Genomic DNA, 25,718 nt, shown 5'->3' with positions numbered 1-25,718 from the left:
AACTCTTCTAATTTCTGTAATTCTTCTTGCAGACTATTCTTTGGGTTTTCCAATGTTAATACTATGTCATCCGCGAAAGCTTTCATTTTATATTCTTTACTTCCTACCTTCACTCCTTTGACCTCCATTGTTTCCCTTAACTTCTTATTAAATACTTCCAGCACTGTTATAAATAGCAGGGGAGACAGAGGACATCCTTGCCTCGTCCCTTTAGCAATATCAAGCATACAGCTGTATCCTGGATTTTTTTTTTTCCACTTTCTAGGCTTTATCGATCAGTTGGAGATTATGATGTTCTGCGGGCTATTTTTAGTGGAAAGATTGACACTAAGGAAATTACTCATAAAGCTCTATTGGCAGAAGCAAAAAACGATTATGCTGAAGCAGCAAAGCAATATGATAAGGTATGCTTTTCATATGAAGACTTGCTTTCAAGTATCTGAAGAAAAAATAAGTAATTGTTCAGGCTGAATATTGATTTTTTAAAGGTTCTTCAAATCATCATTTCTCTGCTTTAGCCAGGATAATTTTCTTCATGACTGAGGAAAAGGAGAGGCATGAATTGCACATAAATGTGTTAAGACTTTGAAAGCTTTTCAATGCAGCTTTATAGTCATTAGTAGGAGTAGAAGAGAGTTTGATTTACTGACCTCTAAGTTAGCCCCTAAGGTGTAGTCAGAGTATTGATTAATGGAAGGTCCGAGTAATTGGTGCAACACCAACATAGGTTGGAAGGCTGGGCAGGGTGTGCAGGGTGTGTGTGTGTGGGGGGGGGATCCCATTGATAAGAATTCTATCAGCCCTCCCATGAAGCCATTCTGAGAACTCAATTTCAGGGATTGTTCCTGGTGTTGGGCCAGAGAAACAAAGCGGGGATGCATTTTGCGTACCACCCTCCCTGTTGCCCGACACCCTCCCTGCTTAAATTGGTTGAGGTGGTTTCCTGAGTTCTCTTCTTATTATTCCTTTCCTTCATTAGTTAACAGCTTGCTTTCAGTGTTTCGTCTGTTAACTTGTTAGTCTATATATTGTTGGATATGCTTAAATACAAAGGAGTGTTGCTGTATTAAAAAAAATAGTTTTGTTAAAGGAGCATCTCTATTTTGGCAGTTATCCAGAAATATTATATGACTGGTAGTTCTGCTTTTATGGGAGGGGCTGTCTTTCATGCATGCAGCACAAGCTTTGCATGCCAAAAGGTCCTTGGCATCTCTAGGTGCAGCTGGAAAAGACGCCTGCCTAAAATCAGTGTTGGCAGTTGTAATCTAGGTGGGCCAATGGTTGGGCTTGGTATTCGGCAGCTTCCTTTGCTCCTAGGTCACGCGGTGTTGTATCAAAACTGCACAGGTATCAAAACTGTTATGGAAGAGCAAATTGGCTATGAATTCATAATTGTGTACAGATAAATTATTAGTTTATAAATTCCTCGTTAACCCACGTGGGTGGCACTGTGGGTTAAACTACAGAGCCTAGGACTTGCCGATCAGAAGGTTGGCGGTTCAAATCCCCACGATGGGGTGAGCTCCCGTTGCTCGGTCCCTGCTCCTGCCAACCTAGCAGTTTGAAAGCACGTCAAAGTGCAAGTAGATAAATAGGTACCGCTCCAACGGGAAGGTAAACGGCGTTTCCGTGTGCTGCTCTGGTTCGCCAGAAGTGGCTTTGTCATGCTGGCCACATGACCTGGAAGCTGTACGCCGGCTCCATCAATAAAGCAAGATGAGCGCCGCAACCCCATAGTCGGTCACAACTGGACCTAATGGTCAGGGGTCCCTTTACCTAAATTACTAGCTAATCACTGAGATACACATGCATTTGTTTCTACAGGCACTCTCTATGCAAGACTGGCCTGATGAAGAACCAACAGAAGCAGAAAAAGATTTTTGGGAGCTTGCATCTCTTGAATGTTACAACCGCTTGACAGAATGGAAGTCTCTGGAATACTGTTCGACTGTAAACATTGATAATGGACAGCCCTCAGACCTAAATAAAACATGGAGTGATCCATTTTATCAGGTTTTCAAACATACGTATATATTTTCCATTCTGGCTACGTTGCACTTGTTCATTGCATCAGTCTGCTTATACTGTATTTCAGGGCCAAACTGCATGTGATAATGGAGATTTGTGATTCATCTCTGTGTTTTCCTACTACAGGTCTAACAGCAGCTTCTGGGGTGTGTGGGTTTTGAGTATGCAAAGTGTGTGTGTGTGCATGTGCGCTGCAGGGGGCGGGGAGTTAAGTATTTTCCTCCCCCTGCTGCTGCTCCAGAAAAACTGGCTACCCTAGTAGCAGCTGTGTTTCAATTTATTTTCGTTCTTTTCTTTAAAAAAGGGTTTTGAGATCAGTCATGAATCTGCTGTGTAATGTGTCATTTGGTCCTTCCCTGTGGGAAGAGCTCTCAACCTAATATTAGTCTTGTGTGGAAGAATCTCACTGTTAGTATGTATTAAAATATTAAACGAAAGCGCCAAATGCAGCAGAGGACATTAAAGTTTTAATATAAATATAATTAAGTGAAATATAATCCAGGATAATGCAATCAGGTCATGAATGCTATTTCAATGTAATAAAACAAATTTCAATTTCCCACCACTTTAGGAAACCTATCTGCCATACATAATTCGCAGCAAACTGAAGCTTCTCCTTCATGGTGCTAATGACCAGTCTTTACTGACATTCATTGATGAAGCTATGAAGACTGAACAGAAGAAAGCTCTAATAGAAATGTATTACAGCCAAGAGTTGAGTCTTCTCTACATTCTACAGGATGATTTTGACAGAGCCAAATATTATGTCAATAACGCTATGCAGGTGTTCATGCAGGTAAGGATCACATACATCTGGTGTGAAAAGTCAGTAGATAACTGATAAAAGTTCATTGCTACTGCAGGATTATGTCACTCTCCACTGCCTCCTTGGGAGTTAAAAGGGGATAAAATGGGTTCAGGTTTAAAGTCTTGATTCCCTGGAAAAGCATAGCATAAAGGAAAATCCACTAATTGTTGTACAGGAATTCAAATGGAAATGTTGTCTACTCCACAGAACTATTCCAATATCGATTCACTGTTGCACCAGAGTCGACTTACCAAGCTGCAGTCCGTTCAGGCTTTAACAGAAATACAGGACTTTGTCAACTTTATAAGCAAGCCAGGTAAGTTTTTTCAACTTCATGCAGTGCTTTCACATTGTTGTAGTAGACTTGTAAATCTGGGGGGAAATTAATCCCAACTCGGAGGTATGTATCTTTCATTTTGCACCTACAAAAATGTACAGAATAGCTATAATGATATTGAATGTCACCTTTTCTTGATAGTGGCTACTACTACAGGTTTTTTTATCACTTTGTTCTGATGCAAGTGTATTTCTGTATTTAAGCTACTCTTCTGTTTTAAACTACTGTTCTTCTATGCCACATCATGACCTGTTTTGAAATTCCGGAAGCTGACAGAACCAGCTTCCACTGAACTGCTGTTTATAAAACAAATATGCATACAAACAATTCAACATCAGTAACTGGCCATGCTAGTTATTTAGGATTTTGACATGTGTTTCTTATGCTGCATTATCAGGTTGAAGGTGTAATTTTTAAACTTTGTATTCTTTACTCCAACAAATGGTTCTTAGGTAATATAGGTTCTCAGGCATCACTTAAGAGACTTCTTAGTATTTGGACAAACAGATATCCCGATACCAAAATGGATCCTATGAACATTTGGGATGATATCATTACAAATCGGTAAATAAAGGTTGATCTTGATTATTTGTAATTGCATATATCTATTAAACATTCAGTCATTTAATATGTTCCCAGTGAAATTGTTCTTGCACTGTCTACAACTGTTTCTGTAATTAATCATTTCTGTTGATAGACGGTCATGACAGTTCAAGGATTGGTTTTGCATGTTATATACCCACAACATTCAGATGTTTATTTAATGCATATTCCTTCTCTTCCAACTTTTCATATAGAAAAATAAGAGTAAGGACTGAAATGTCTTCTGTGGTTCCAGTTCTGTTTCTGTCAACGTTATGTTATTTTCCTTATGTTTCTGCAGATGTTTCTTTCTTGACAAAATTGAGGAGAGACTTCCTAAAACGAGTCTGGAAGACAGTCTAGAAGTGGACGGAGGGGGAGATGCTAGTTTCAAAATGGAAGTGGACCATGAAGATGAAGATATACACTCACTGATTAGAAACTGCAAATTTACCATGAAAATGAAAATGATAGAGAGTGCCAGGAAACAGGTGCCTATGTCCTGTTTAGCAGCCCTTAATCCATTATAAAAACATAAGAAGTAGATCTGGATAACACATGCTTCTGTTACCCTTTTCCTACCTTCATATTTAATAGATTTGCCTTTCTTCCATATCCTTTGCTGTTTTTTACTGATGTTTCTCTCCACATGTCCCCGCCCCCCTGAAATGTTAATGCAGAACAGCTTCTCAGTAGCCATGAAACTTCTGAAGGACCTGCATGCAGATTCTAAGACAAGAGAAGACTGGCTTGTGAGATGGAACCACAGCTATTGCCGCTTCAGCCACAGTCGCAGCCGAAGCCAGAGTAGTCCTGAACAAATACTTACAGTACTCAAAACCACCTCCCTTCTAGGTATGTGTTTCATGAAGCGGTCTACTATGCATAATGCAATCGTGCTTGGTTAAGAGAGGATCTTAACTGCGCTTTCTGCATATATCATATTTGTAACAGTGTCAATTTTACAATGTTTGGTCCAACAGATGAGGATAAATTGGGCAGCTTGAGCAGCAGTGCCTTAACCTTCCGCAACCAAAACCACCTCCTGGGTACCACTTTCCACATCATGGCCAGTGCCCTTTGCAAGGATCCAGGGTGTCTTGACCAAATTGAGGAAGAGAAAGCTAAAAAGGTCTTAGTGCTTTCAGGAGAAAAGCCTGATAATATTGAAAAGGTAAGTTCTTTTTCTCTCAGAATTGCTAAACAAGTGACTGAAGGTACAACTTGATTTTCTTCTTTCTTGCCCTAATCAATTATATCAGAGGTTTTCAACCTTTTTTGGGTCCACAGCTCCCTTGACCAAGTACATTCTTTCTGCAGCTCCCCTGTGGAGCACAGGAGACCAGTTATGTCACCCCTTGCCTGCAGAGCCGGCAGCCTCTCACCCTTTTTCAAACACCCTCCCTTGTGGAATCTTCCCTCAGCCTCCTCTCCCCTCTCCTTCGGAGTCCTCTGGGCAGCTGCAGCTGCCGCCTCTGGTCTCTGAGCTGCCTCCCTACCCCAGGAGCATGGGAAGCACCCCCTGGCCAGAGGCACCATTCAGCTGGGGAGCTTGTCGCCAGAGCTGTTGCAACAAACAGCTGTGCAAGCCTTTAACAGGCAGAGACGCAAGACGGCATCAGAGGAATGGAGGGAATGAAAGAGGAACAGAGGCCAGTCTTGCCCGCAGCACCCCTGACCATCATTCAAGGCACCCCAGGGTACCACAGCACACTGGTTGAAAACCACTGGATTATATCATATCTATTATATAATAATAAAATGTTATAGTGATTTCAGTGGAACTTACTAATTCCATGCTATGAAATCCTCTTACTGGTTTCTGGATGGCACTCTTTGCACCAGTGAATTTTATGTTGCACTGGTTCATCTTAAGTCTTCTGCCTCACCATACCTGTAGCGGGAATAGGCAGGGACTTGCAGGGATGACCTTTCTCCTGTGCTCTCCATCTTCCTCCTCCTTGCTGTTCCTAGCAGTAGCCAGATGCCATTAAGAATCTCACAAATGCATCACAGTGGTTGCCATCACATCTTGTAGCAATGAATCTCCGTAAGTTAATTTTTGCATTGCATGAAACGGTATTTTCTAGTTGTACATACTTTAATTTCTATCAACTGATTTTATTCACTGGCCCAAATTCTAGGTGCTGGCAGCAGGAGGGCACACTTCCACAGCCCAAGGGGGGTTTTTTTTTGGGGGGGGGAGGTTGAGGAATGTGCTCTGTCCATGAACAGTTCTAGATCTCACTTTTTAAGCTGTTCCTGATTTCCTTCTTTGAACCTTTTCTTTCCTCCTGCCTCCTATTTCTGTGCCTGTGCCTTAGTATCTGTCTGCCTCAAAAGCACTTTGTAGTCTTGTTTTAAGAAATCATTTATAATCTTGTTGCCTTAACATGCTTTTATTTAGATTCTAAATTTAAGTGCCCACTTCTGTGACTCTTGAACTTGGTTCTGGGATTTCTGATTTGTTGTAATTTCAGGTTATAGCAGGTTTGAATAAGAGGGCGTTCCAATGCTTTAGCAAGGCTGCAAGGAAAGCTGAAGAAGAGGTACAGTCCATCTCATCTGAACACATAGATACAAAGGGTGTCATAAATGCTTATATGACGTTGGCTAATTTCTGTGACAGTCACCTCCGGAAGGAAGAAGAAAGCTCAGCAGGTGAGATAAAAGAGGGGTTGTTCATGCCAGTTATGCAGCTATGACAAAGATAGATTGGTGGGTGGGTGTATATTTAAGGCCACAGTGATGTATTCTTCTTGGACAGTTAAATCTACCCCAGTTGAACGTTTTGATACCTGATGATGAAATCAGGTTGGATTTTAGTTTTCATGTTTGTTCCAGTAAGGTACATATCATCACTTACCATAATGATCTGTTCCTACAAATGTTTTTCCTAACCAAAACTGAAGAAGTAAAATCAACTCATGGTGGTTTTACATCATCAGAAAATAACGTTATTCACCTAGCAGTTCTAAAATATAGATACTTTTACTCTTGCAAGATTGAATGTATTGCCCTCGGCTGTACTTGAGGGACAATTCCAAACGAAAAATGCTTATGTCCCTGTGGAGATGGCAGTACCGAATCGGTGGCGCATGCCCATCTGGCTTGCACTCTTTATAAAGACTTGAGGAATGAGGTTATCACCCCTCTTTTATTGTCCATTCTGAGTTGCCCAGCCACTGCCACGGCGTCCTTTCTCTTGGCAGATCAAGATGAGCAGGTGACAGCAAAGGTTGCAAGGTTTTTAGCAGGGGCAATTCAAATAAGATCTACTATTTGACTACTGATTCAAAACCCTAAAATGTATTTTTTTATTTCTATTCTTTGTGTATTCTATTGTTGTTTTAATGCTTTGGCCGATGGCTGATGCAAATAAAGATTCATTCATTCCTTCACATGTTATTCAATCTTATATATAAATTTTTTTTTGGAATATTTATAAACCACTAAACATTATAAAAACCATAGTGGTATACAACAATAAAACAATACAAGTAAAACAAGTAAAAACTGATAAAATAGTTATTAAAATAAACGACAATACATACATTAAACATAATAGAAACACCGCCACCCGACCCCACCCCCATCCATCTTCCCTCTCTCCACCCCCCCTTTCTTTTTCCCCCTTCTTCTTCTCCCCCTAATGCCTCAACAAATGAAACGGATTTGTAAAAATGTTACATGAAAAAAAACACACGAGGCACTACACTTCTGTAAAACAAGAAAATCCTTAATAAAATATTTTTATTAAGCAGGCGAATGCTAACTGCTCATTTACAATAACTGAAAAAAATAAAATAAACGACAATGAGATACTGCCAATTGAGTCCTGAGATGGTTACAAAAACAACAGGTTACAATTAAATAAATGGATTTAGCATATACTGTGCTCCAAAGTGCTAGGTGCCCCCAAACCATCAGTAATATGTTTTGTAAACTTCATTCTGGCCAACCATCAATACTGATGAGTCCCAAGGTTATTGTCTCATGGAGAGAATGTTATAATGCTCACATATGCAAAATGCTTAGAGCAGTGAGCTGCATTATGACAGACTAAATGTCTGACAGAGGCCAAACAGAGTTAGCTGTTGTTTTTAAATATTAGATTTTGACAAGGTACTTCATTGAAATAGAGTTTTTAATAGAACATTGCAAGCTATGGCTTTCTGTTTGTCTTCTTGTGTCTTGTCAGATATAAATGCTGTGGATTTGCAGGCATTTCCAGCCATTGTGGTGGAGAAAGTCATAAAAGCTCTAAAACTGAATTCTGAAGAAGCCAGGTTGAAATTTCCCAGGCTGTTGCAAATTGTAGAAAAGTACCCAACAGAGACTTTGGGCCTCATGGCACAAGAGGTGAGCCTTCCCTTCCCTGTGGGCAAACAAAAATATAAGGTTGGTTTTGATATGACATAAAATTATTCAGGGTAGTAAAAATAAGAAGGGATTGCAAAGAGCTTTGAAAGGATCTCTCCAAACTGGGTACAAATGCATTTCAGCGTAAGGAAGTGTAAAACTGCTTTAGCAGCTGAACACAAGATTCCCCTTTTTAATTCCCAGTTTAGTTAAGAATTCTTGTTTATTTCTGTGTTAACATTCTTAGAAACGTGCTGTAATGTGCTTTGCAAAGTCAACACTTGATGCAAATTTGATATCATCCATGCACATTACCAGACGAAAGTTACAATAGGGTAAATGCTGCATTTTATTCTGTTGGCTCAGCTGAGATGGGTAGAAGAAATGGGTATTGTTTGCTTTTCGCCACCTTCACATACATTACATGTTTTTTAAATAGATTTCCTCAGTACCCTGTTGGCAGTTCATTGGCTGGATCAGCCAGTTGATGGCGATGCTTGACAAGGAGGAAGCAATTGCCGTACAACATGCAGTGGAAGAAATTGCCAACAGCTACCCGCAGGCCTTAGTGTATCCTTTCATGATCAGCAGTGAGAGCTTTTCTTTCCAGGAAACTGTCGTGGGCCATAGGAATAAGGAGTTTGTAGCAAGGTGAGGATGTTGAGTGATACATTTTTGGACGCAAATAATCTTTATTGCTGGTAACAAGAAATTATACATTCCAAAAAGCACATACACCAGTCTCAAGTTTACAGTATAGTACATTTTAAATTGAAGCGTTAGAGGTAGGCATTGTATCTTAAGAAATATAGGCGTTTCCCTTTTCTGCACTTCCTTAGCTGTTAAAGAGTCCCAATTTTGTAACATACTTCTCAGCAAAATTAAAAGTAACAACTGTTTTTATTTCCCTCCTCTTCTGTTGGGTGGTGTCCAATGCTTGCCTTCTACTGAGAGAAAGCCTCTGTCTGTGGAATGGTAGAGGGAGGCAATTTTCAGCAATACTTCTTTTCCCCTGCATCCCCACACTCCCTCCATTATGTTCTGGAGAATCCCTCCACCCTCTGGAGCAAATTTTGAGAGGGGTAGGCTGCAAGGCAGAGCAGGAATTGCTATAAATTGCTTCCTGCTCCTATTCCACCAGTTGGTGTGTTTTCTGTCAGTAGAAGGAAAGCCTTGGATACCACTTGGTCACTTATTGTGAAGCTTACTTCTGGTGCTTGTGCAGGAGGCATCCAGCCCCACCTAATTTGCCGAGGGAGCTGTTCTAAGTTATTGCAGGAATCTATAAATTAGATTCACATGTTTTATTTCATGCTTGCTCAGAGGAGCATGCTTGCTTTTGCTTCTCTTCTGCTTAGCAGCACGATGGAAATGGGGAGGAACCTTGCCCAGCCAGTACAAGTCTGGATCACATATCCTCACTGCCTAGGCTGGGGGGTGGGGGACATTTAACCCATTTTTACCAAAATTACCAGGAGGAACACGGGGGGCGCTGTGGTCTAAACCACTGAGCCTAGAGCTTGCCGATCGGAAGGTCGGCGGTTCGAATCCCTGTGACGGGGTGAGCTCCTGTTGTTCGGTCCCAGTTCCTGCCAACCTAGCAGTTTGAAAGCACGTCAAAGTGCAAGTAGATAAATAGGTACCGCTCTGGCGGGAAGGTAAACGGTGTTTCCGTGCGCTGCTCTGGTTTCTCCAGAAGCAGCTTAGTCATGCTGGCCACATGACCCAGAAAAACTGCCTGCAAACAAACATCAGCTCCCTCAGCCAGTAAAGCAAGATGAGCACCGCAACCCCAGAGTCGTTCGCAACTGGAGCGGTCCTTTTTACCTAAATACCTCAAGCACACTTACCAGTAAGTGATAAATATTCTGTTTTAGTATTGCAGTTTAAGAAAGCTTCTTTGGTGTTTTATGGAGGAATTGAGCTATATTATCTATTCACAAAGCAGAAGAGAATGCTACTGCGATTATATTTCCTCTTCCGTTTGTGATGATTTATTCTTTATAGGTTGAAGAACAAATTGGACAGAGGAGGAGTGGTGCAAGGTTTTGTCCATGCCCTCGAGCAGCTGTCGAACCCCGCAATGCTCTTCAAGGTACAATAACTGAATTCTTCATCCTGTGAGGGGATGTGTGATGTTTAAATGCATGCATGTGCTTTTTGAGTGTTGAGGGCACATCTGAATAATTATTGAAGCAGCCCAGCTTCCATTAGTAGCTGCTATGTTTTAACTTTTGTTCTTTGGTTGGGTGCGAGAAGTGGTAAAGTGGTGTTATTCTGGATTCACAGGATTGGACTGAAGATGTTAGAAATGAGCTGGGGAAAACTAAGAGGAGTAAAAATAACATCCAGGAGTTGTATGATGGAATGTTCCAGAATCTGGGAAATTTACAGGCTCCAGGTCTTGGGTTGTACAGAAAGAAGTTCATTCAGGCATGTATTAATTATAGCACCTTTGGTTGAATGTTGTACATGTATAGCAGGAAAGTTAAAATATAATATAATATGGAAAACCTGAATTAAACAATTGCATTTTATTATGGCCCTGAGCATGCCTTGCACATCTGCATAGGCTTCAGAAATGGATGTTGTAGTTAAGTGTATTATTTACCACTAGTCCTTGACCCTGTGTGTCATGGAACATTAGCAAAAATTAAAACCGTTCTAAAGGAGTGCAATCTGTGGTTCATAAGATCAGGAATATGATTTCCAGTTCTAGCCCAAGTATAGCCACTGGTACTTTTATTCTACTACAGAGATGTAACTGGTACTACTGAGTGGAGAGTTGTCCTTCATCTGCATTCACAACTTCTGTAGGTTTTCTGGGTTTATCCATAGGAACAGATGAGGCATATGTAAGTCAGTGCTGACCAGAGCTTTGTAGTAAGAATTGTGGTTCTACCAATTTGAGATACTAGTAGCTGGCTGCTACATTATAGGCATTGCATAGGAGTATGTCAAGCACCTGCCTGTGATAGGGTGCAAGAGAAATTTAATAAGTTATGGCATTTCACCAAGTAGTATTTCCTCCTCATTCAGCTATATCAAGTGATGAACTAGTTTAAGTACTTGGGCTGTTAACAAGAGTGAAAAATTATCGTGTGATTAAATTTCTGCTTCAGAAATTTGGGAAGGAATTTGACAAACACTTTGGAAAAGGAGGTTGCAAGCTGCTAAATATGACAGACAGGGACTTCAACAGTATTGTGGAGCCTCTTTTATTAAAGATGAGAGATTGTCAGAAAGAACCTGGAAATCTGAAGGAGTGCACAACTTGGATGAGTGACTTCAAACCAGAATTCTTGAGGACTGAGCTGGAAGTTCCTGGTAAGCTATGGTTTCAGTTGGTAATCGGGAGAATATTCTTCCATTGCTAAATGGAATAATGGTTATTAAATTTCATTTTCGTTTAATACGCTGCATAGTTAAGACCTACAGAGTGACTGACTGACTAACTATTCTTATAAGTAGATAAACTTTTATTCTTTGGCAGATGCTTTCTGACCATTATGACTTCTTCTAAGCAACTTGTGCAGGACGTAACTTTTGTTTTGCAGTTCCCTCCAAATGTATTACCAAAATCTAGTAGCTCATGTTAAAATAAATATATACCAATTTCAATGAATGATTGTGGTTGGAATTTATTTTAAAACCTGTAGTGTATCTAAGAGCCACAAAGTTACAGTGCTTTGCTGGTGACGTGTCTGAAGCACAGAATATGTGGGCTCCTGTGCGAGACACTTTTGCTCCTTATTTGCCACTGTTCAGGACCAAGTGCCACCATGTATCAAGGTGGCACTTGGTCCTTAGCAGCCACAGTCTTTTCTAAAAGAAAGGAAACTGAGCTGGGGGTTGTTCCCTGAAACCAGTCTCCTCTGAGTCTGACATGGTTAGCAGGGCTGATAACCAGCAACTTATTTTGAGGGCAGTTTTGCTGTCATGATCAGGATTGTTAGAATAATGTTGGGAGCACACCCAGCATAAACAAGATCATGAGAAGAGTCTCTTAGCCACAGGAATTTTCTGCCAGTATAATGTTTCTACCTTACTCAGCAATTGTGGATAGGGTAGAGGGCATGCTGACCAGGACAGGAGGTCAAGGGACAGATTTTTGCTTTTTTTAATCCTTCTCTCAGTTGGGACCAGTGGGGGGAAATTAACCATGCCTAGCACAGCCCAGAGCCTCTTAAAGGGGCCTTGCACCCAAGACTTCCTGTAACCTGGCTCCAGAATGCCCCATTCTGCAGGATACAGATGTCAAAAACACCACCAGTAGTAGCTTTACACCCATGGAACTCTCTGCAGCTGATTCCCCCCCCCCCAGTGGTAAAGGGGCACTTTCTCTGCATGCAAATCCCACCCCCCTCCATCCACTGGATCAGTAGGCTAGGAATGCACTGTTAATCACATAAATGTTTTGAAAGCTCCATTAAAGCATTACATTTTATTTATTCAGGTCATTATGATGGTAAAGGAAAACCATTGCCAGAATATCATGCACAAATTTCTGGATTTGATGAGAGGGTATGTTACTATATATTAATGTGCATATTTTTTCATGTGTCTATTGAAAGGTAAAGGTACACTTACCGATATATTAATAAGTGTGCATTGTGCATATAAACAGATATCACCCACATCTGATGAAATTTTATATCTATAGTAACTTTTTTCTGCATTCTCACACTGCAGAGAAATGCAGATGGACTTTCTTCTATAAAGTAATTTGTATATTGCAATGTTTTCTCACCCTTTCTTGAGTGAAAACCTTTCTCCACCCCATTTTGTCCAAGATAAAAGTTATGGAGTCCATCCGGAAACCAAAGCGTATAATTATCAGAGGTAGCGATGAGCGGGAATATCCCTTTCTTGTGAAAGGAGGAGAAGATCTCCGGCAAGACCAGCGCATTGAGCAGCTCTTTGATGTTATGAACACCATCCTTTCAAGAGATGCTGCCTGCAGCCAAAGAAACATGAAATTAAAAACTTACCAAGTTATACCAATGACTACCAGGTAGGCGCTTCCTGACCTCCTTCACATATAGTATATGTGCTCCAGTCTTTGTTGCATGAATTAGGAGGAGGAATGTCTTTGCAGCAGGCCCACCATATAAGGAAAACCTTGGAACATCTTTTTTAGGGTTGCTTAACACCAGTAATTACAAACTGGCAATTTTTCAGCAACACTTTGCTGTGTTGCTTGTTTAACTGCAAGGTTTACTGTGTCTTCCCGTGAACTCATAATTTTAAATGTGTGAGATATCCTGAAGAGCAGGCTGTGCATTTTTGCACTACCCAACCATCTTCCTTGACCATTTCCTATGCATGGCTTGTCTGAGCCTATGGTCAGAACATGGGGAAGATTTATCTATAGAGAAACAGTAGCAACCAGGTAAATCCATGCATCAGAGCAAGAAAGGAAGAAGCAGCATTAGATGCCTATCATAATGTTTAGCTGGTGCTTTATACCCCCTTATAAATGGATGCATATAATTTGCTTGAGTGAAGCAGATTTTTTTTTCAAACTTTACCTCTTGCTTACCTTTTTAATTCTTGTGTGAATGACATTTTAATACACTTTAAGTAGTGAAGCTAAAAAGAAAAGAAAAAAGTGTCTACTAGCTTGCATCCTCTACATTTTTTACCACTTTATTAAATAATAATTTTCTGTGTTTGTTGTTACCTTGGCTATATTTTCTTTCAGACTGGGGCTGATTGAGTGGCTTGAGAATACCTGTACTTTAAAGGAGTTCCTTCTGAAGAACATGTCTGAACAGGAAAAAAACGATTATAACAGGTAATGAAGGTGCATAAATCTGTTTCTTGGATGTTAATGGCATTCTTTAGAGATAGGTGAAGAATTGTGACAATAATATCCATAGGAACAATTGGCATTAATCATCAGAAGTCAAAGTACTTCCTATCTTAGATTAATAATTGGCAGCTATTTGTTTAACGGGTGACACTTCACCTCTGACCTACATTTTCTGTCTGCTTCTTTAAACAAAGAGCATGTATCACCCGTGGCTTCTTCATCATTTTCTTATCAACAGATTGCTTTTTACAAGCAAAGGATTTTTTTAAATGTTAGTTTGAATTAGGAAGTGAACTTCAGTCAGAATGGAGGGTAGTATAAATGCATGTTCAGCATTGAAATCAATGGAAATGGATTATAATTCCTGTGATGGAGAATAAGGAGAATCTGGAGAGCCACAACTCTTAACTTATTGTGACCAGAAACCATATCCAAAGCCTGTTCTGATCTTGGAACTAACTTGTACTCACATGAGCAAACCCTATGATGTTGAAAGCAAACCAGTAAGTGTAGTGACAGGCAGTGACTTCAGAGGGGGAATTGTGGCTGTTTCATTCTTCCTCTGTCCTTCTGTTGCTACGCTGCTCCAGAACTAAACCATGGTTTGGCTTAACATTATGTGTGCACCCAGGGTTGTGGTTTGTCTTCTCCAAACAAATCATGAGCTGTCAAATCAAGGACAAGCTTTGGTTTTTACAGATCATGGTTTTGCTGAGAGTGAGACAAACCACAGTAAGAATGTGGGAAGAGGAAAGTTTAGCTTTGTGTGAACACTAGATTCTAGAAAGCTGTTTTTGCCACATCTTTGTTCCTGCTGTTTTTAAGCATTTCTCAATGTCCAGTCTACGGCATGAGTCATTTGACAACTCTTTCAGCAGTGGATTTCCATTTGTTATGTAGTTCCAGCATCTCCACTATAAAGTGTGCTAAAAATTGATTTTTGCATTTTATCAGCACTACCTTCTGCTTTTCAGTTTGCACAGAAAGATGCTAAATATATTCTAGCATTTTTTCCCTAACAAGTCACAAAACAGTTAACTGTTGCTCACTGTGTAACAGTTTCTGTTTTCCAAATGGGCACTTAGCAATTTCTGGGCTTTTTAAAATAGTGTGAAAAGCTTGATTCAGTACTGCACTAAGAATAATGGATCATTAATTTAAAAAGAGTGAGTGGGTGGTTTTCAACTCAGTTTTACTCAGAGTAGACATACAGTGGTACCTTGGTTTAAGAGCAGCTTAGTTTATGAACAACTTGGATTAAGAACGCTGCAAACTTGGAAGTAGGTGTTTTGGTTTGTGAACTTTGCCTTGAAAGCAGAACATTGTTTTGCTTCCTGTTGAGTGTGTTCCATTTGTAAAATTGAGTCCCCTGCTGGTATGGGAAAGCAGTTTAAGAATGCTTTGGTTTAAGAATGGACTTCCGGAACAGATTAAGTTCATAAACCAAGGTACCACTGTGTTGAAATTCATGAGCATGGTTAAGTTAGTTCCATTATATTCCAGTGGGTCTGCTCTGAGTACGTGAGTACGTGAGTTAAATACCATTCAGTATTCAAAGAGAATACTAATAAACATAACATTCATGTAGAAAGTACTAATATTCAGAAACTATTTCTTAGCTAGTGAAGCAAATTATAAGTTATTCTTTACAAGTTTACACTTTTAAGGAGGTAGTTGTGGAATGAATTGAATTAACAATGCTTTATTGTGCCTCATTTGGAGTGTTTTTCACTGAGGAAGAACTTGTGTTCAATGCTGAAGAATCGGTTCATAAAGCTGTAGCAGCTGTATGTTACTTGGAAGAAGACAGAAGGAAATGACAAAGCTTGCTTAATGTGGTCACGAATGTGTTCTGCAAGTCAGGAACTTGTGTAATACTAGTGTGCCTATTGAAATAGAAATTTGCTATAAACAAACATTTAGGACAAAATATAGTAGACTCAGAACTTCCTAGGAGCTCGCTCTTCAATGATGCTTGGAAAACAACATCTCCCTAAGTGCACTCTCAGAAATGGTTTGATTCATTAATTGCTCTTTAACAGCACAGTACCCCAATGCTTGGTGTTCCTTTCAGGTAATATAGAAGTAAATTACTTGCTTTCCCCCCTTTTCATTCAGCTACAAGGGTCCTCGTGCCGATTATACTGACTGGCTGTCCAAGATGGCAGAGAAGAATACAAGCCCTGTTGCACGCTACACATACATGTACAAGTGAGTCTTAGAAATAATTGTTACCCATTTATCTCTCAGCGGCTTGTGATATCATCAACCATGCTATCCTTCAACAGCTGTCCAAGTTAGGGGTGGGTGGTGTCACTTCCAACTTTGCAATTCTATGATCATGTGAGGCCCTTCTTCATGTGCACAAGAGGTCTGGAGGGTGGCAACACTAGAGCAAGCCTTTTCTGCAGTGGCTCCCTGCTTGTGGAATGCTCTCCCCAGGGAGGCTTGCCTGACACCTTTGTTACATATCTTTAGCTGCCAGGCAAAAACATTCCTCTTCTCCCAGGCCCTTTGGCCAACTAAACAATCCATGGCCTTTTAAACTGTGTGTGGGCAGATTATTTTGTTTTCGTTTGTCACAAAGGTTTTTTTGTGCTTTTATATTGTAACCCCACCCTATGTTCCTTGGGTAAGGGTGGTATAGAAATTCAAATGATGATTATCATTAAATTTCTTCCCTTACTAATGTGGCAGAGAGATTCTGGTTGTACTGCTGGCTACTGACTCATGTCTACAGAAAAATTGGGAGTTAGAAACCCACTTCTTCCTTTTTAAAAAAAAAATCTGCAGTGACTGCATGCACATACTGGTCCCCTTCCCCATTCCTGTATTGGCTTGAAGAAGCCGATTCTTACAGAAAACATTTCTCAGGGCACCAACGATAAAGGGCAATATCAAATGGTGCTGTCCTGCTTGCATAACATATCTGCTTGCACAAACAGGAAGTTCCTTTCTGCAGTCTCCCTCCACCCAACCTACTCTAGAGGTTGTGGAACCCACCAATGCAGGTGGACAAGGAGCTCTGCCAGGTCTGCTGCTACCATGCCTTGCCCACCATCTCTGCTTGGGAATATAAGAGAGCATATTGCCAGTCCAAAATGTTCAATTCAACCTAAGGGTGGGTGGGTGGGTGGGTGAAACCAGTTGTCTCTGCTCGATTCCCATTTTCTAATTATATGGTTATAATTGTCATTGCTTTGCTCACTTCTAGGAGAGCTGATCGTAAAGAAACAGTGATGTCTTTCCATCGCCGAGAGAACCGTGTTCCTGAAGACCTGTTAAGGTGTGTTCTTGTGTAATATGGGTTTCAAAATAGTACCGAGGATTAATGTTGCTGAATGAAGGGTTGCTTCCAGTAATCCTCATATGGCCTCCTCATTTTTCCACATGCAGGCTGCTGGCCCGCAATTCCTATTAAAAACAAAACAAAACACCAACCCTCTCTTTGGGCCCTTCAAACTTCAGCCTGTGCCACACTGATAATCATCTAGCCCCTTCTCCAGTTTCTGATTATTAGCATGTGGGTGGAACAATGAGGAAGATAGGCACCTCTTTGTTCTGAATTCATAATGTTTCCCCTTCTTAGAAACAGCCGAAGCCAATCTTAATATGTATAAATATATTGCTTTTCTTAAGGAGGGCCTTTGTTAAGATGAGTACAACACCGGAGGCCTTGCTATCTCTGCGATCCCATTTCGCCAGCTCCCATGCGTTGATGTGCATCAGCCACTGGATTCTTGGTATTGGAGACAGACACTTATCCAACTTCATGATCAGCATGGAGACAGGTGGCATGGTGGGAATAGACTTTGGACATGCGTTCGGTTCTGCCACACAGGTATTCTCCTTTTCAAACTGTTTTTTTGGAATATTAAATTGAATGGAATGCTAATAGGTCAGGGGGATTGTAAAGATTCAGAATCACTCTTGCTTCCTCTTTGGGATATTTATTTATTTTGCTTGTTAAGTCAGGTGGAGCAGGATCTTACATGATACTGCCTGTCCCCCCACCCTACTTTTTGAACCTTGCACACTACTTAATGACACTTTATGGTTTTCTTCAAAGTCTTTATTAGGCGTTACAGATATAGACCATCTTAAAACATCTCTATGCAAAATTTTAAAAATATATACAAAGAAGCAGCCACAGAAGATATATAGTAATAGAACTTTTTGAGTGTCTTCCTGTTAAATCATGCCATTCACCACTCTAAGAGATACTGTTGACAGAAACTCAGCCACCCTCGCACCTCCGGGTTAATATCAGACAGGTAGAATCTGATATTTACATTGTGCCATAATGTTAATTATGTATTTTCCCTCTTTTTGGATAGTTTAAGTACCGTAGCTGGTTGTACAGTGGACAGTAGAAAAGAATATGTTCTACATCCGCAATGTCTATCATTTCGAGGGATGTTTAAATATCTGCCCTTAAGGCTGAGGGGAAAACATTCAGTTGGGCTAACATAAATGCACTGTGTTGGGTTGGAATTACCGTATTTTTCGCTCCATAGGACACACTTTTCCCCTCTTAAAAACTAAGGGGGAAAGTCTGTGCGTCCTATGGAGCGAATGCAGGGGGGAGGCAGGCAGGAAAAGCCCCCAAGAGCCGCACACAAGCTTCGCGTGGCTCTTGCGGGCTTTTCCCCAGGAGGGAGAAGGGACCACCGTTCCCCAACCTGTTCTGGGGGCTGGGGACGGGGGAAGCTCGGGCTTCCCCCGCCCCCAGGTCCGGGAGTGGAGGCAAGGCTGCTTGAAACCCCCGGAGTGCAGCGGCAGTTCGCGCTGTGCTCCGGGGGTTTCAGGCAGCTATCCACAAGCCTTCGGAGAGCAGCGGCAGTTCTCGCTGTGCTCAGAAGGCTCGCGGATAGCCGCCTGGAGAGTGGGAGGGGTCGGTGCACACCAATCCCTCATGCTCTCCAGGCTTCACTTTGCTGGAGAGGTGCTGCACAGTTTTCTCTCTCTGCGCAGCGCCAGGGAGGAGAAATGGAAGGGGCTCCGTTTCTCCTGCCGCTTCGCTGAAGGTGCGCTGAGCAAAGAGGGGGAGAATTTTTTCCCCTGTTCTCCCCCTCCTATGGTCGGGTGCGTCCTATAGAGCGAAAAATATGGTACTAGTTTTGAGATATACCGTATTTTTCGCTCTATAGGGCGCACCTAGTTTTCAGAGGGGGAAATCAAGGAAAGAAATATGATTCCCCCCCCCCCCCACAGCTCTGGGAGAAGCGGACAGGCTGCACACAGCCTGTGCACTTCTCCCAGACCTTCTCCTTGCTATTGTGGGAGGTGGGGGAATTCCCCCACCTCCCGCAAAAGTGCACAGGAGCCACACATGACTCCTGCGGGCTTTTCGACCAGGAGGGAGAAGGGACTAACGCGGCCAGTCGGTCCCTTCTCCCTCCTTGGGGAAAAGCCCCCAAGAGCTCCTTGGGGAAAAGCCCCCAAGTTCTTTAAAGGCTGTGCGGCTCCTGCGGGCTTTTCTACAAGGTGGGTGAATTCCCCCACCTCGTAGAAACGCCCGCAGAAGCCGCGCACCCTTTAAAGAGCACACGGCTCCTGTGGGCTTTTCGACCCAGCTTGTGGGGCTGGCGCTGGGCGGAAGCGCTACTTTCCCCCACCGCCAGCCTCAAAACCAGGTGGGGGAGCAGCGCAAAGGTGTCGCGCACCTTCCCGCTTCCCCCCGAGCTTGTGGGGCTGGCGGTGGGGGGAAGCGCTGCTTTTCCCCACCGCCAGCGTCAAAGACCAGACTCTCCTGGCTTCAGCGAAAGCAACACGAAGCCTCCAGAGCGCAGGCTTCGGAGGCTTAGCATTGCTATCGCTGAAGCCAAGGAGCCTGCATTCGCTCCATAGGATGCACACACATTTCCCCTTAATTTTTGGAGGGGGAAAAGTGCGTCCTATAGAGCAAAAAATACGGTAAGTGATCCTGTTATTTGGTTGTATTTAACCCATAGAACTTGGGGGAGCAGATTTTCATTACAGCTGACTCAATGTTTTGTTTTTCAATATCCCTTAATCTAATTTAGATATTATAAATATATAGTTCACTAGAATTATACATTAATTTCAAGTTTGTTGTTCTTAATACAGAATTAATATTATTGTAACATCTGCCAAATAAAACTCAATATCAAAGGTTACCTCTCCTCAGATATCCCTAACACAAAAGATGTAAAATAAGGTTGTATTCCTGCCCCTTTCCTCTTTTTTTTAATCAGATCTTCCATAGCACATCCAAAAAACAGAATCACATGGCCCCCCAAATTAACCAAAACCCAGTCCCACTTTTACTGTATGCGGATGATGCGACCTTATTATCACTGATGAGGATAGGTTTGAATTGTCCTTTTCTTCAGTATAATATTTTTAAAGTATGCATACTCACCTGGAACATTCAGGGAATAGTCCAGCCATTTTAAGCAGCAGCTTGTTGTCATAGCAGAAGACTGGAAAAATCAAAACATGGTATTCAACTAAGTTTTATTCAAGGAAGACCCACTGAAGTTAATGTCCCTAACTCCCCCCCCCCATGTTGAAGCATGACAATCTTTTTAAAACAAAAAACAAATAAAACCACCTCTATCACTATAATACAGCATTAGTAAAACCAAGATGGTGAGGATCTGGATTATTAATCCTGGTGTATGAAGGAAAAGAGCAATTGTTAGTGGTTGAAAAATTCATAAATAATACATAAACTTTTAATTTTTCTTGTATGCAGTTTCTGCCAGTGCCAGAGTTGATGCCTTTCCGTTTGACTCGCCAGTTTATTAATTTGATGTTGCCCATGAAGGAATTGGGTCTTCTTTACAATGTGATGGTGCATTCCTTAAGAGCCTACCGTGCAGATCAAGATTTTCTCATTAATACTATGGATGTGTTTGTGAAGGAGCCTTCCTTAGATTGGAAAGTAGGTTCTTATTTTCATCCCGATTTGTCTAAACAAAGTGAAGAGGAATGGTTATGTGAATGCTGTAAGGTAGGGGGTAGCCATTGTGTTGACCACCAGACATAGTTGGGCTCCCATCATTCTTGGCTACAGGCCATGCTAGCTGGGGCTGATGGGAACTAGAGTCCGGCAACATTGGCTACCTCTGCTGTAAGGAAAAGAGTGACTTGTAAAACTTCCTATTTGGTACACAGTGATATAGTTGCAGTTTCCCAATGTTAGGTTGCATTGTTGTGTTTGTGGCAGGGAAGGCTTGCCACAAACAGTGCATATGCCTGGAGGATTGAGATGGGAAAGAGAGGAAAGAAATTATGGGTGGGAATACCATTCATGAGAGGAGGGATTTAGGGAGGGAGGAAAGTGGGGTTAGGAGTTGGATAATGGGGGGAGGAAGAAACATCTGGCTTAGAAGAGGTAGGGATGGTTTGAGAAGTGAGTTGTTGATCAACAGAGACAGAATTTAACGAAGAATGCCCCATATTGCACAGTCGGTCAGGGGGGACAATTACATGCTTAAGTATTAGCCAAAAGGTTGGGTGAAAACTCACGTTTTTAAACGATTTGTTACACAAAGTACCGTATTTTTCGCTCTATAGGATGCACCCGACCATAGGACGCACCTTGTTTTAGAGGGGGAGAACAAGAAAAAAGCTCCCCCTCTCTGCTCAGAGCCCCTTCCATTTCTCCTGCTGCTTCGCTGAAGGGGCGCTGCACAGAGAGGGGGAGTTTTTTTTTCTTGTTCTCCCCCTCTAAAACAAGGTGCGTTCACCTGAAGCCTCCGGAGCCCAGCGGGAGTTCCCGCTGGGCTCCGGAGGCTTCGGGTTCCTTTGGACCTGCTCTTTGGGGCTGGCGGGGGGGGGGGGGAGCGCTGCTTTCCCCCACCGCCGGCCTCAAAGATCCCTGAAGCCTTCAGAGTGCAGTGTGAGTTCCCGCTGCGCTCTGCAGGCTTCGGGTTCCTTTTGCTGAAGCCAGGAGAGTCTTGCTCTCCCGGCTTCAGCAAAAGGAACCTGAAGCCTGTGGAGCACAGCGGGAACTCGCGCTGTGCTCTGAAGGCTTGAGACGGCCATCCCTGAAGCCTGGAGAGCGAGAGGGGTCGGTGTACCCCTCTCGCTCTCCAGGCTTCAGCGAAAGCAACGCGAAGCCTCCAGAGTGCGGAGGGAGCGCTCCCTCTGCGCTTCGGAGGCTTCGCGTTGCTATCACTGAAGCCAAGGAGCCTGCATTCGCTCCATAGGATGCACACACATTTCCCCTTAATTTTTGGAGGGGGAAAAGTGCGTCCTATAGAGTGAAAAATACGGTGGTTTGTAGCTCATTAGTCTTTTTTAGAAAACTCTTCATTCAAGAATGTGCAGCCTTCCAATGCCACCTTAGCACTGCTGGAACTCATGAAGTACTCATTCCATACCAGCCTGATAAAGTAAGAAATCCAGGCACTCACCCACAGTTCCTTTTGACAGCAGCATCACCTTTACTATAATCTGGAAGAAAGCTAACATGGGAAGGAGCCACCCATAAGGACTACTCCCATACAACCAGGACCTACCATAGCAGCATGGCAAGGGCACACACTGCAGGGTTCCCACTGTGAACAATCAGAAGGGCTTCAGAAGGGAGGAATTGCCTGACAGTCCTCTGAAGGAGCTTAAAACAGCATTTTAAAATAAGATTGACTGCTACAGTTATCTTTACATCATTACTCTTCCAGGCAGTTATTAGAAAAGTGTGCACTTTCTGTATTGAAAATCTAAGCAATACTAAAGTAACCATAATGCCATTTTCCTATCATTTTTACCATATTCACGCCCCCTCAAATATCAGGCATGTCTGTCATGCCTTGTACTTAATATCATGCCTTATGCTGTGATGTATACTGTGAAGACTGCAGTATTGTTTTTCATGATTGGGTATGTGCCATTTCTTTCCAGAATTTTGAATTGAAGCAGTTGAAAAAAGGAGGCACATGGACTAAGGAAATAAATACAGAGGAGATTAATTGGTACCCCATTCAAAAAGTAAATTTTGCAAGAAGAAAATTAGCAGGTGCTAATCCAGCAGTGATTACCAGGTATATGTTGCTCTCAAGTGCTTTGAAATGTTCAGTGTGTCGATTTGCTTTCCTAAATGAGGCTGTGTGCAAGCACAGAACTCATAAAGTGTGTGACTGAATAGAAACAAAAATGAATAATTGCTGGGGACCTGCAGTAATTATCTAGGTAAAATTGGAAGTTGAGCACCTTGGTGCATTTGCAGAAAGGAAGCTCACATTTTTTAAAATTAAAAATAAAGCATACTTCAAAAGCAGGGTCAATGCTGCAGCCCCATTGTCTGAAGGCAGGGCTGCCGGAAACCTGGCTTTCTTGTTTCTTTTTTTAACAAATAAACCAAAAGTTGAACAAGAAATACTGAGTAAGGGAAAAGCTTACCTGTGCCTACAGCTCTTGAGCTAAAGAGAGAAAAATACCATATTGGCCCGAATATAAGCCACACCTTTAAAATTCAAGGGGGGGGGGGGAAGACAATACACAAATACAGTGGGACCTCTGGTTACGTACTTAATTCGTTTCGGAAGTCCGTTCTTAACCTGAAACTGTTCTTAACCTGAGGTTCCACTTTAGTTAATGGGGCCTCCCACTGCCACCAGGTGATTTCTGTTCTCATCCTGGGGCAAAGTTCTTAACCCGAGGTACTACTTCTGGGTTTGTAACCCAAAGTACCACTGTAAAAGCCACTCCCTTAAAATTCCACAAACACTCATACCCGTTCCATTTCACCATATGTCTGTTACAGCAGCGATATCATAAAAGCCAATTTTTGTAAGGTAACAAATTTAAGCCACACTAACTTTTCATGGTTGGAATTTGGGGGAGGAGTGAGGCTTATATTCAGGCCAATACGGTATTGCATCTGAATAGGGAAACTTGGGTACACTGCTTGATTTTAATATCAGTGATTTAATATCATTTTTTAAAGTGATGAATTACGGCTGGGCCATGAGAAATCAGCTGCCTACAGGGATTATGTTTCTGTGGCACGAGGAAGTAAAGAATATAACATACGAGCCAGAGAACCAGAGGATGGACTAACAGAAGAAACACAGGTGAAGTGCCTTATAGACCAAGCCAGAGATCCAAATGTCCTTGGCAGAGTTTGGGAAGGATGGGAGCCATGGATGTGAAAAACTGAATCCTTATCAGTGCCTGTCTGCTAAGATTATCAGAATATTTCAGTTTATCTTGGAAGTGAAGACTAATCTAACTGTGTACTAGTAACAAAGAAGATGGTATTTAATGCACATGAGTCGAAGTTGTGACGTAGCAGAAGAATTTCAATGATATATGCTGACAATTCGTTAATGTCATATTGTTTGAGGTATTAAATTAGGGAAACATAAATCATTATGTTTACAGCTCAGTAATTACACATTTAATTGCTGTTGCTAATGAAGGAAAATAAAAAACAAACACTGCTTCCCCAAAACTTAGGAAAAGCCAAAGGAAAAATTAAAATTGTGACTTTGCTATAGGCAGAAGAGGAATCACAATCTTACGTTCTCTAGTGATTTGCTACTGATGTAAGTAGGCGACTTGCACAATTATTTGTGTTAATTAGTGCATCTTTGTCTGCACCAGATGTGTGGTTCTATAACAGCTAACCTTAAGCTGACATTTGAGTATGTGATTCCCCAAATAAGCAGCAGTAGTCATGCCAGTAGTCCTTAGGCAATAAAGAACTAGCAACAAATTTGATATCTCATGAAGATGTTTTCTTTCTGTTGCCAAATTGGCTGTAATTCTAATAATGAAGCAGGCAAGCTGAAAGGAGAAAATGACAAAATAGTACCACCGCTATTAAAGGTATTTTTGAATTACAACTTCTGTTGCTCCCTAACTTGGATAGGGGCAAATTTTGCTTTTGGAAGATCAAGGAATATTTGATACTGAGGCATGTTGGTAAAATATTACTAAACTTACTTTAGAATGAGTCTTCTCTTTACTCTCCCATGACTTCTGTACATGGTGAAGCACAGCTAAAAAACAGTTCTCTCTTATAAGATATACATTTACTTGGTTTTGCAGTGAGGCTTTCTTCAATAGTTTATTAGCAAAGGAAAAGCAGGGTGAAAACCTTGAAACAAATATTCTGTGATTAGTGCAATATTTTGAATGAATGGGCATTATTTGACAAACCTATTTAAATTACCTTCATTTCAAAAAATGTAATGGTGCAGCTGATACTTCTGTAGCTTCATTTTTTATTTTAAAAACATAAGAATGTGAAAACAGTTTAGAATACATTAATTAGATATGTCCTAAAACTACTTTTAAAAAAGGCTTTCCACTTAGGGAGAAATCTCCACAATAATTGAACTGTTCACCTTTTATATATTTTTTATCAATAAAAGTGTCATGATTGGAGAGTGATGTGAAAGTGTTTTCAGTATATGACTTCAAACAAGTGTGCATGCATGTCTGTGTCATTATGTACATTTCAGAGTCTGAGCAAGACACCTTTTTGGAGTAGAAGATGGGATCAGCACATCTGTCTGATTTAACCTTTATGGTTTTATTGTACTATACCAGGGGCATCCAACTCCCAAGAGACTGCGATCTACTCACGGAATAAAAAACTGGCAGTGACCTACCTCTTTTTAAAATAAATGCATTATTGCAAATACAATTTGATAACACACGGGTATGTGATAAGGTGCAACCACTCACAAATCAGATATCTGCCTCAGATATCCTTTTGTTCATTCCCTCATCTTACAGAGCACTTTACCCTCCAAGCTTACAGGTCAAAGTTCCAAGTTTATAATTTAACCAAGTCCTTAATTGAT

General features: G+C 41.5%; 1 protein-coding gene and 1 long non-coding RNA gene across 2 annotated transcripts in view; one reads left to right on the top strand and one right to left on the bottom strand.

The window, feature by feature from the left end:
- The window catches only part of PRKDC (protein kinase, DNA-activated, catalytic subunit), an 87,172-nt gene extending 61,876 nt beyond the window's left edge, over positions 1 to 25,296 (top strand). The window contains exons 64-86 of the mRNA XM_081205378.1: positions 266 to 404; positions 1,825 to 2,013; positions 2,600 to 2,824; positions 3,044 to 3,152; positions 3,626 to 3,737; positions 4,057 to 4,246; positions 4,436 to 4,610; positions 4,739 to 4,929; positions 6,236 to 6,416; positions 7,957 to 8,117; positions 8,557 to 8,768; positions 10,125 to 10,212; positions 10,407 to 10,550; positions 11,240 to 11,444; positions 12,574 to 12,641; positions 12,911 to 13,131; positions 13,822 to 13,914; positions 16,051 to 16,143; positions 17,147 to 17,218; positions 17,572 to 17,773; positions 20,654 to 20,842; positions 22,807 to 22,946; positions 23,852 to 25,296. Coding sequence (XP_081061504.1) covers positions 266 to 404; positions 1,825 to 2,013; positions 2,600 to 2,824; positions 3,044 to 3,152; positions 3,626 to 3,737; positions 4,057 to 4,246; positions 4,436 to 4,610; positions 4,739 to 4,929; positions 6,236 to 6,416; positions 7,957 to 8,117; positions 8,557 to 8,768; positions 10,125 to 10,212; positions 10,407 to 10,550; positions 11,240 to 11,444; positions 12,574 to 12,641; positions 12,911 to 13,131; positions 13,822 to 13,914; positions 16,051 to 16,143; positions 17,147 to 17,218; positions 17,572 to 17,773; positions 20,654 to 20,842; positions 22,807 to 22,946; positions 23,852 to 24,056 — 3,604 coding nt within the window. The 3' untranslated portion in view covers positions 24,057 to 25,296. The remainder of the gene's footprint in view (positions 1 to 265; positions 405 to 1,824; positions 2,014 to 2,599; positions 2,825 to 3,043; positions 3,153 to 3,625; positions 3,738 to 4,056; positions 4,247 to 4,435; positions 4,611 to 4,738; positions 4,930 to 6,235; positions 6,417 to 7,956; positions 8,118 to 8,556; positions 8,769 to 10,124; positions 10,213 to 10,406; positions 10,551 to 11,239; positions 11,445 to 12,573; positions 12,642 to 12,910; positions 13,132 to 13,821; positions 13,915 to 16,050; positions 16,144 to 17,146; positions 17,219 to 17,571; positions 17,774 to 20,653; positions 20,843 to 22,806; positions 22,947 to 23,851) is intronic.
- LOC308593250 lies at positions 11,320 to 13,889 on the bottom strand. Its single transcript, XR_014010879.1, has 4 exons — positions 13,801 to 13,889; positions 13,660 to 13,709; positions 12,868 to 13,074; positions 11,320 to 11,490 (listed from the first exon to the last, which is right to left on the bottom strand). It is a non-coding gene; the product is annotated as an uncharacterized lncRNA (long non-coding RNA).
- Positions 25,297 to 25,718: the final 422 nt, after the last annotated feature.

This window comes from Podarcis bocagei (assembly GCF_964188305.1).
Source record: "Podarcis bocagei genome assembly, chromosome: 8".
Taxonomy (NCBI): domain Eukaryota; kingdom Metazoa; phylum Chordata; class Lepidosauria; order Squamata; family Lacertidae; genus Podarcis; species Podarcis bocagei.
Note: the sequence above shows the minus strand (reverse complement) of the source record. Positions and strands in the feature narration are given on the sequence as shown.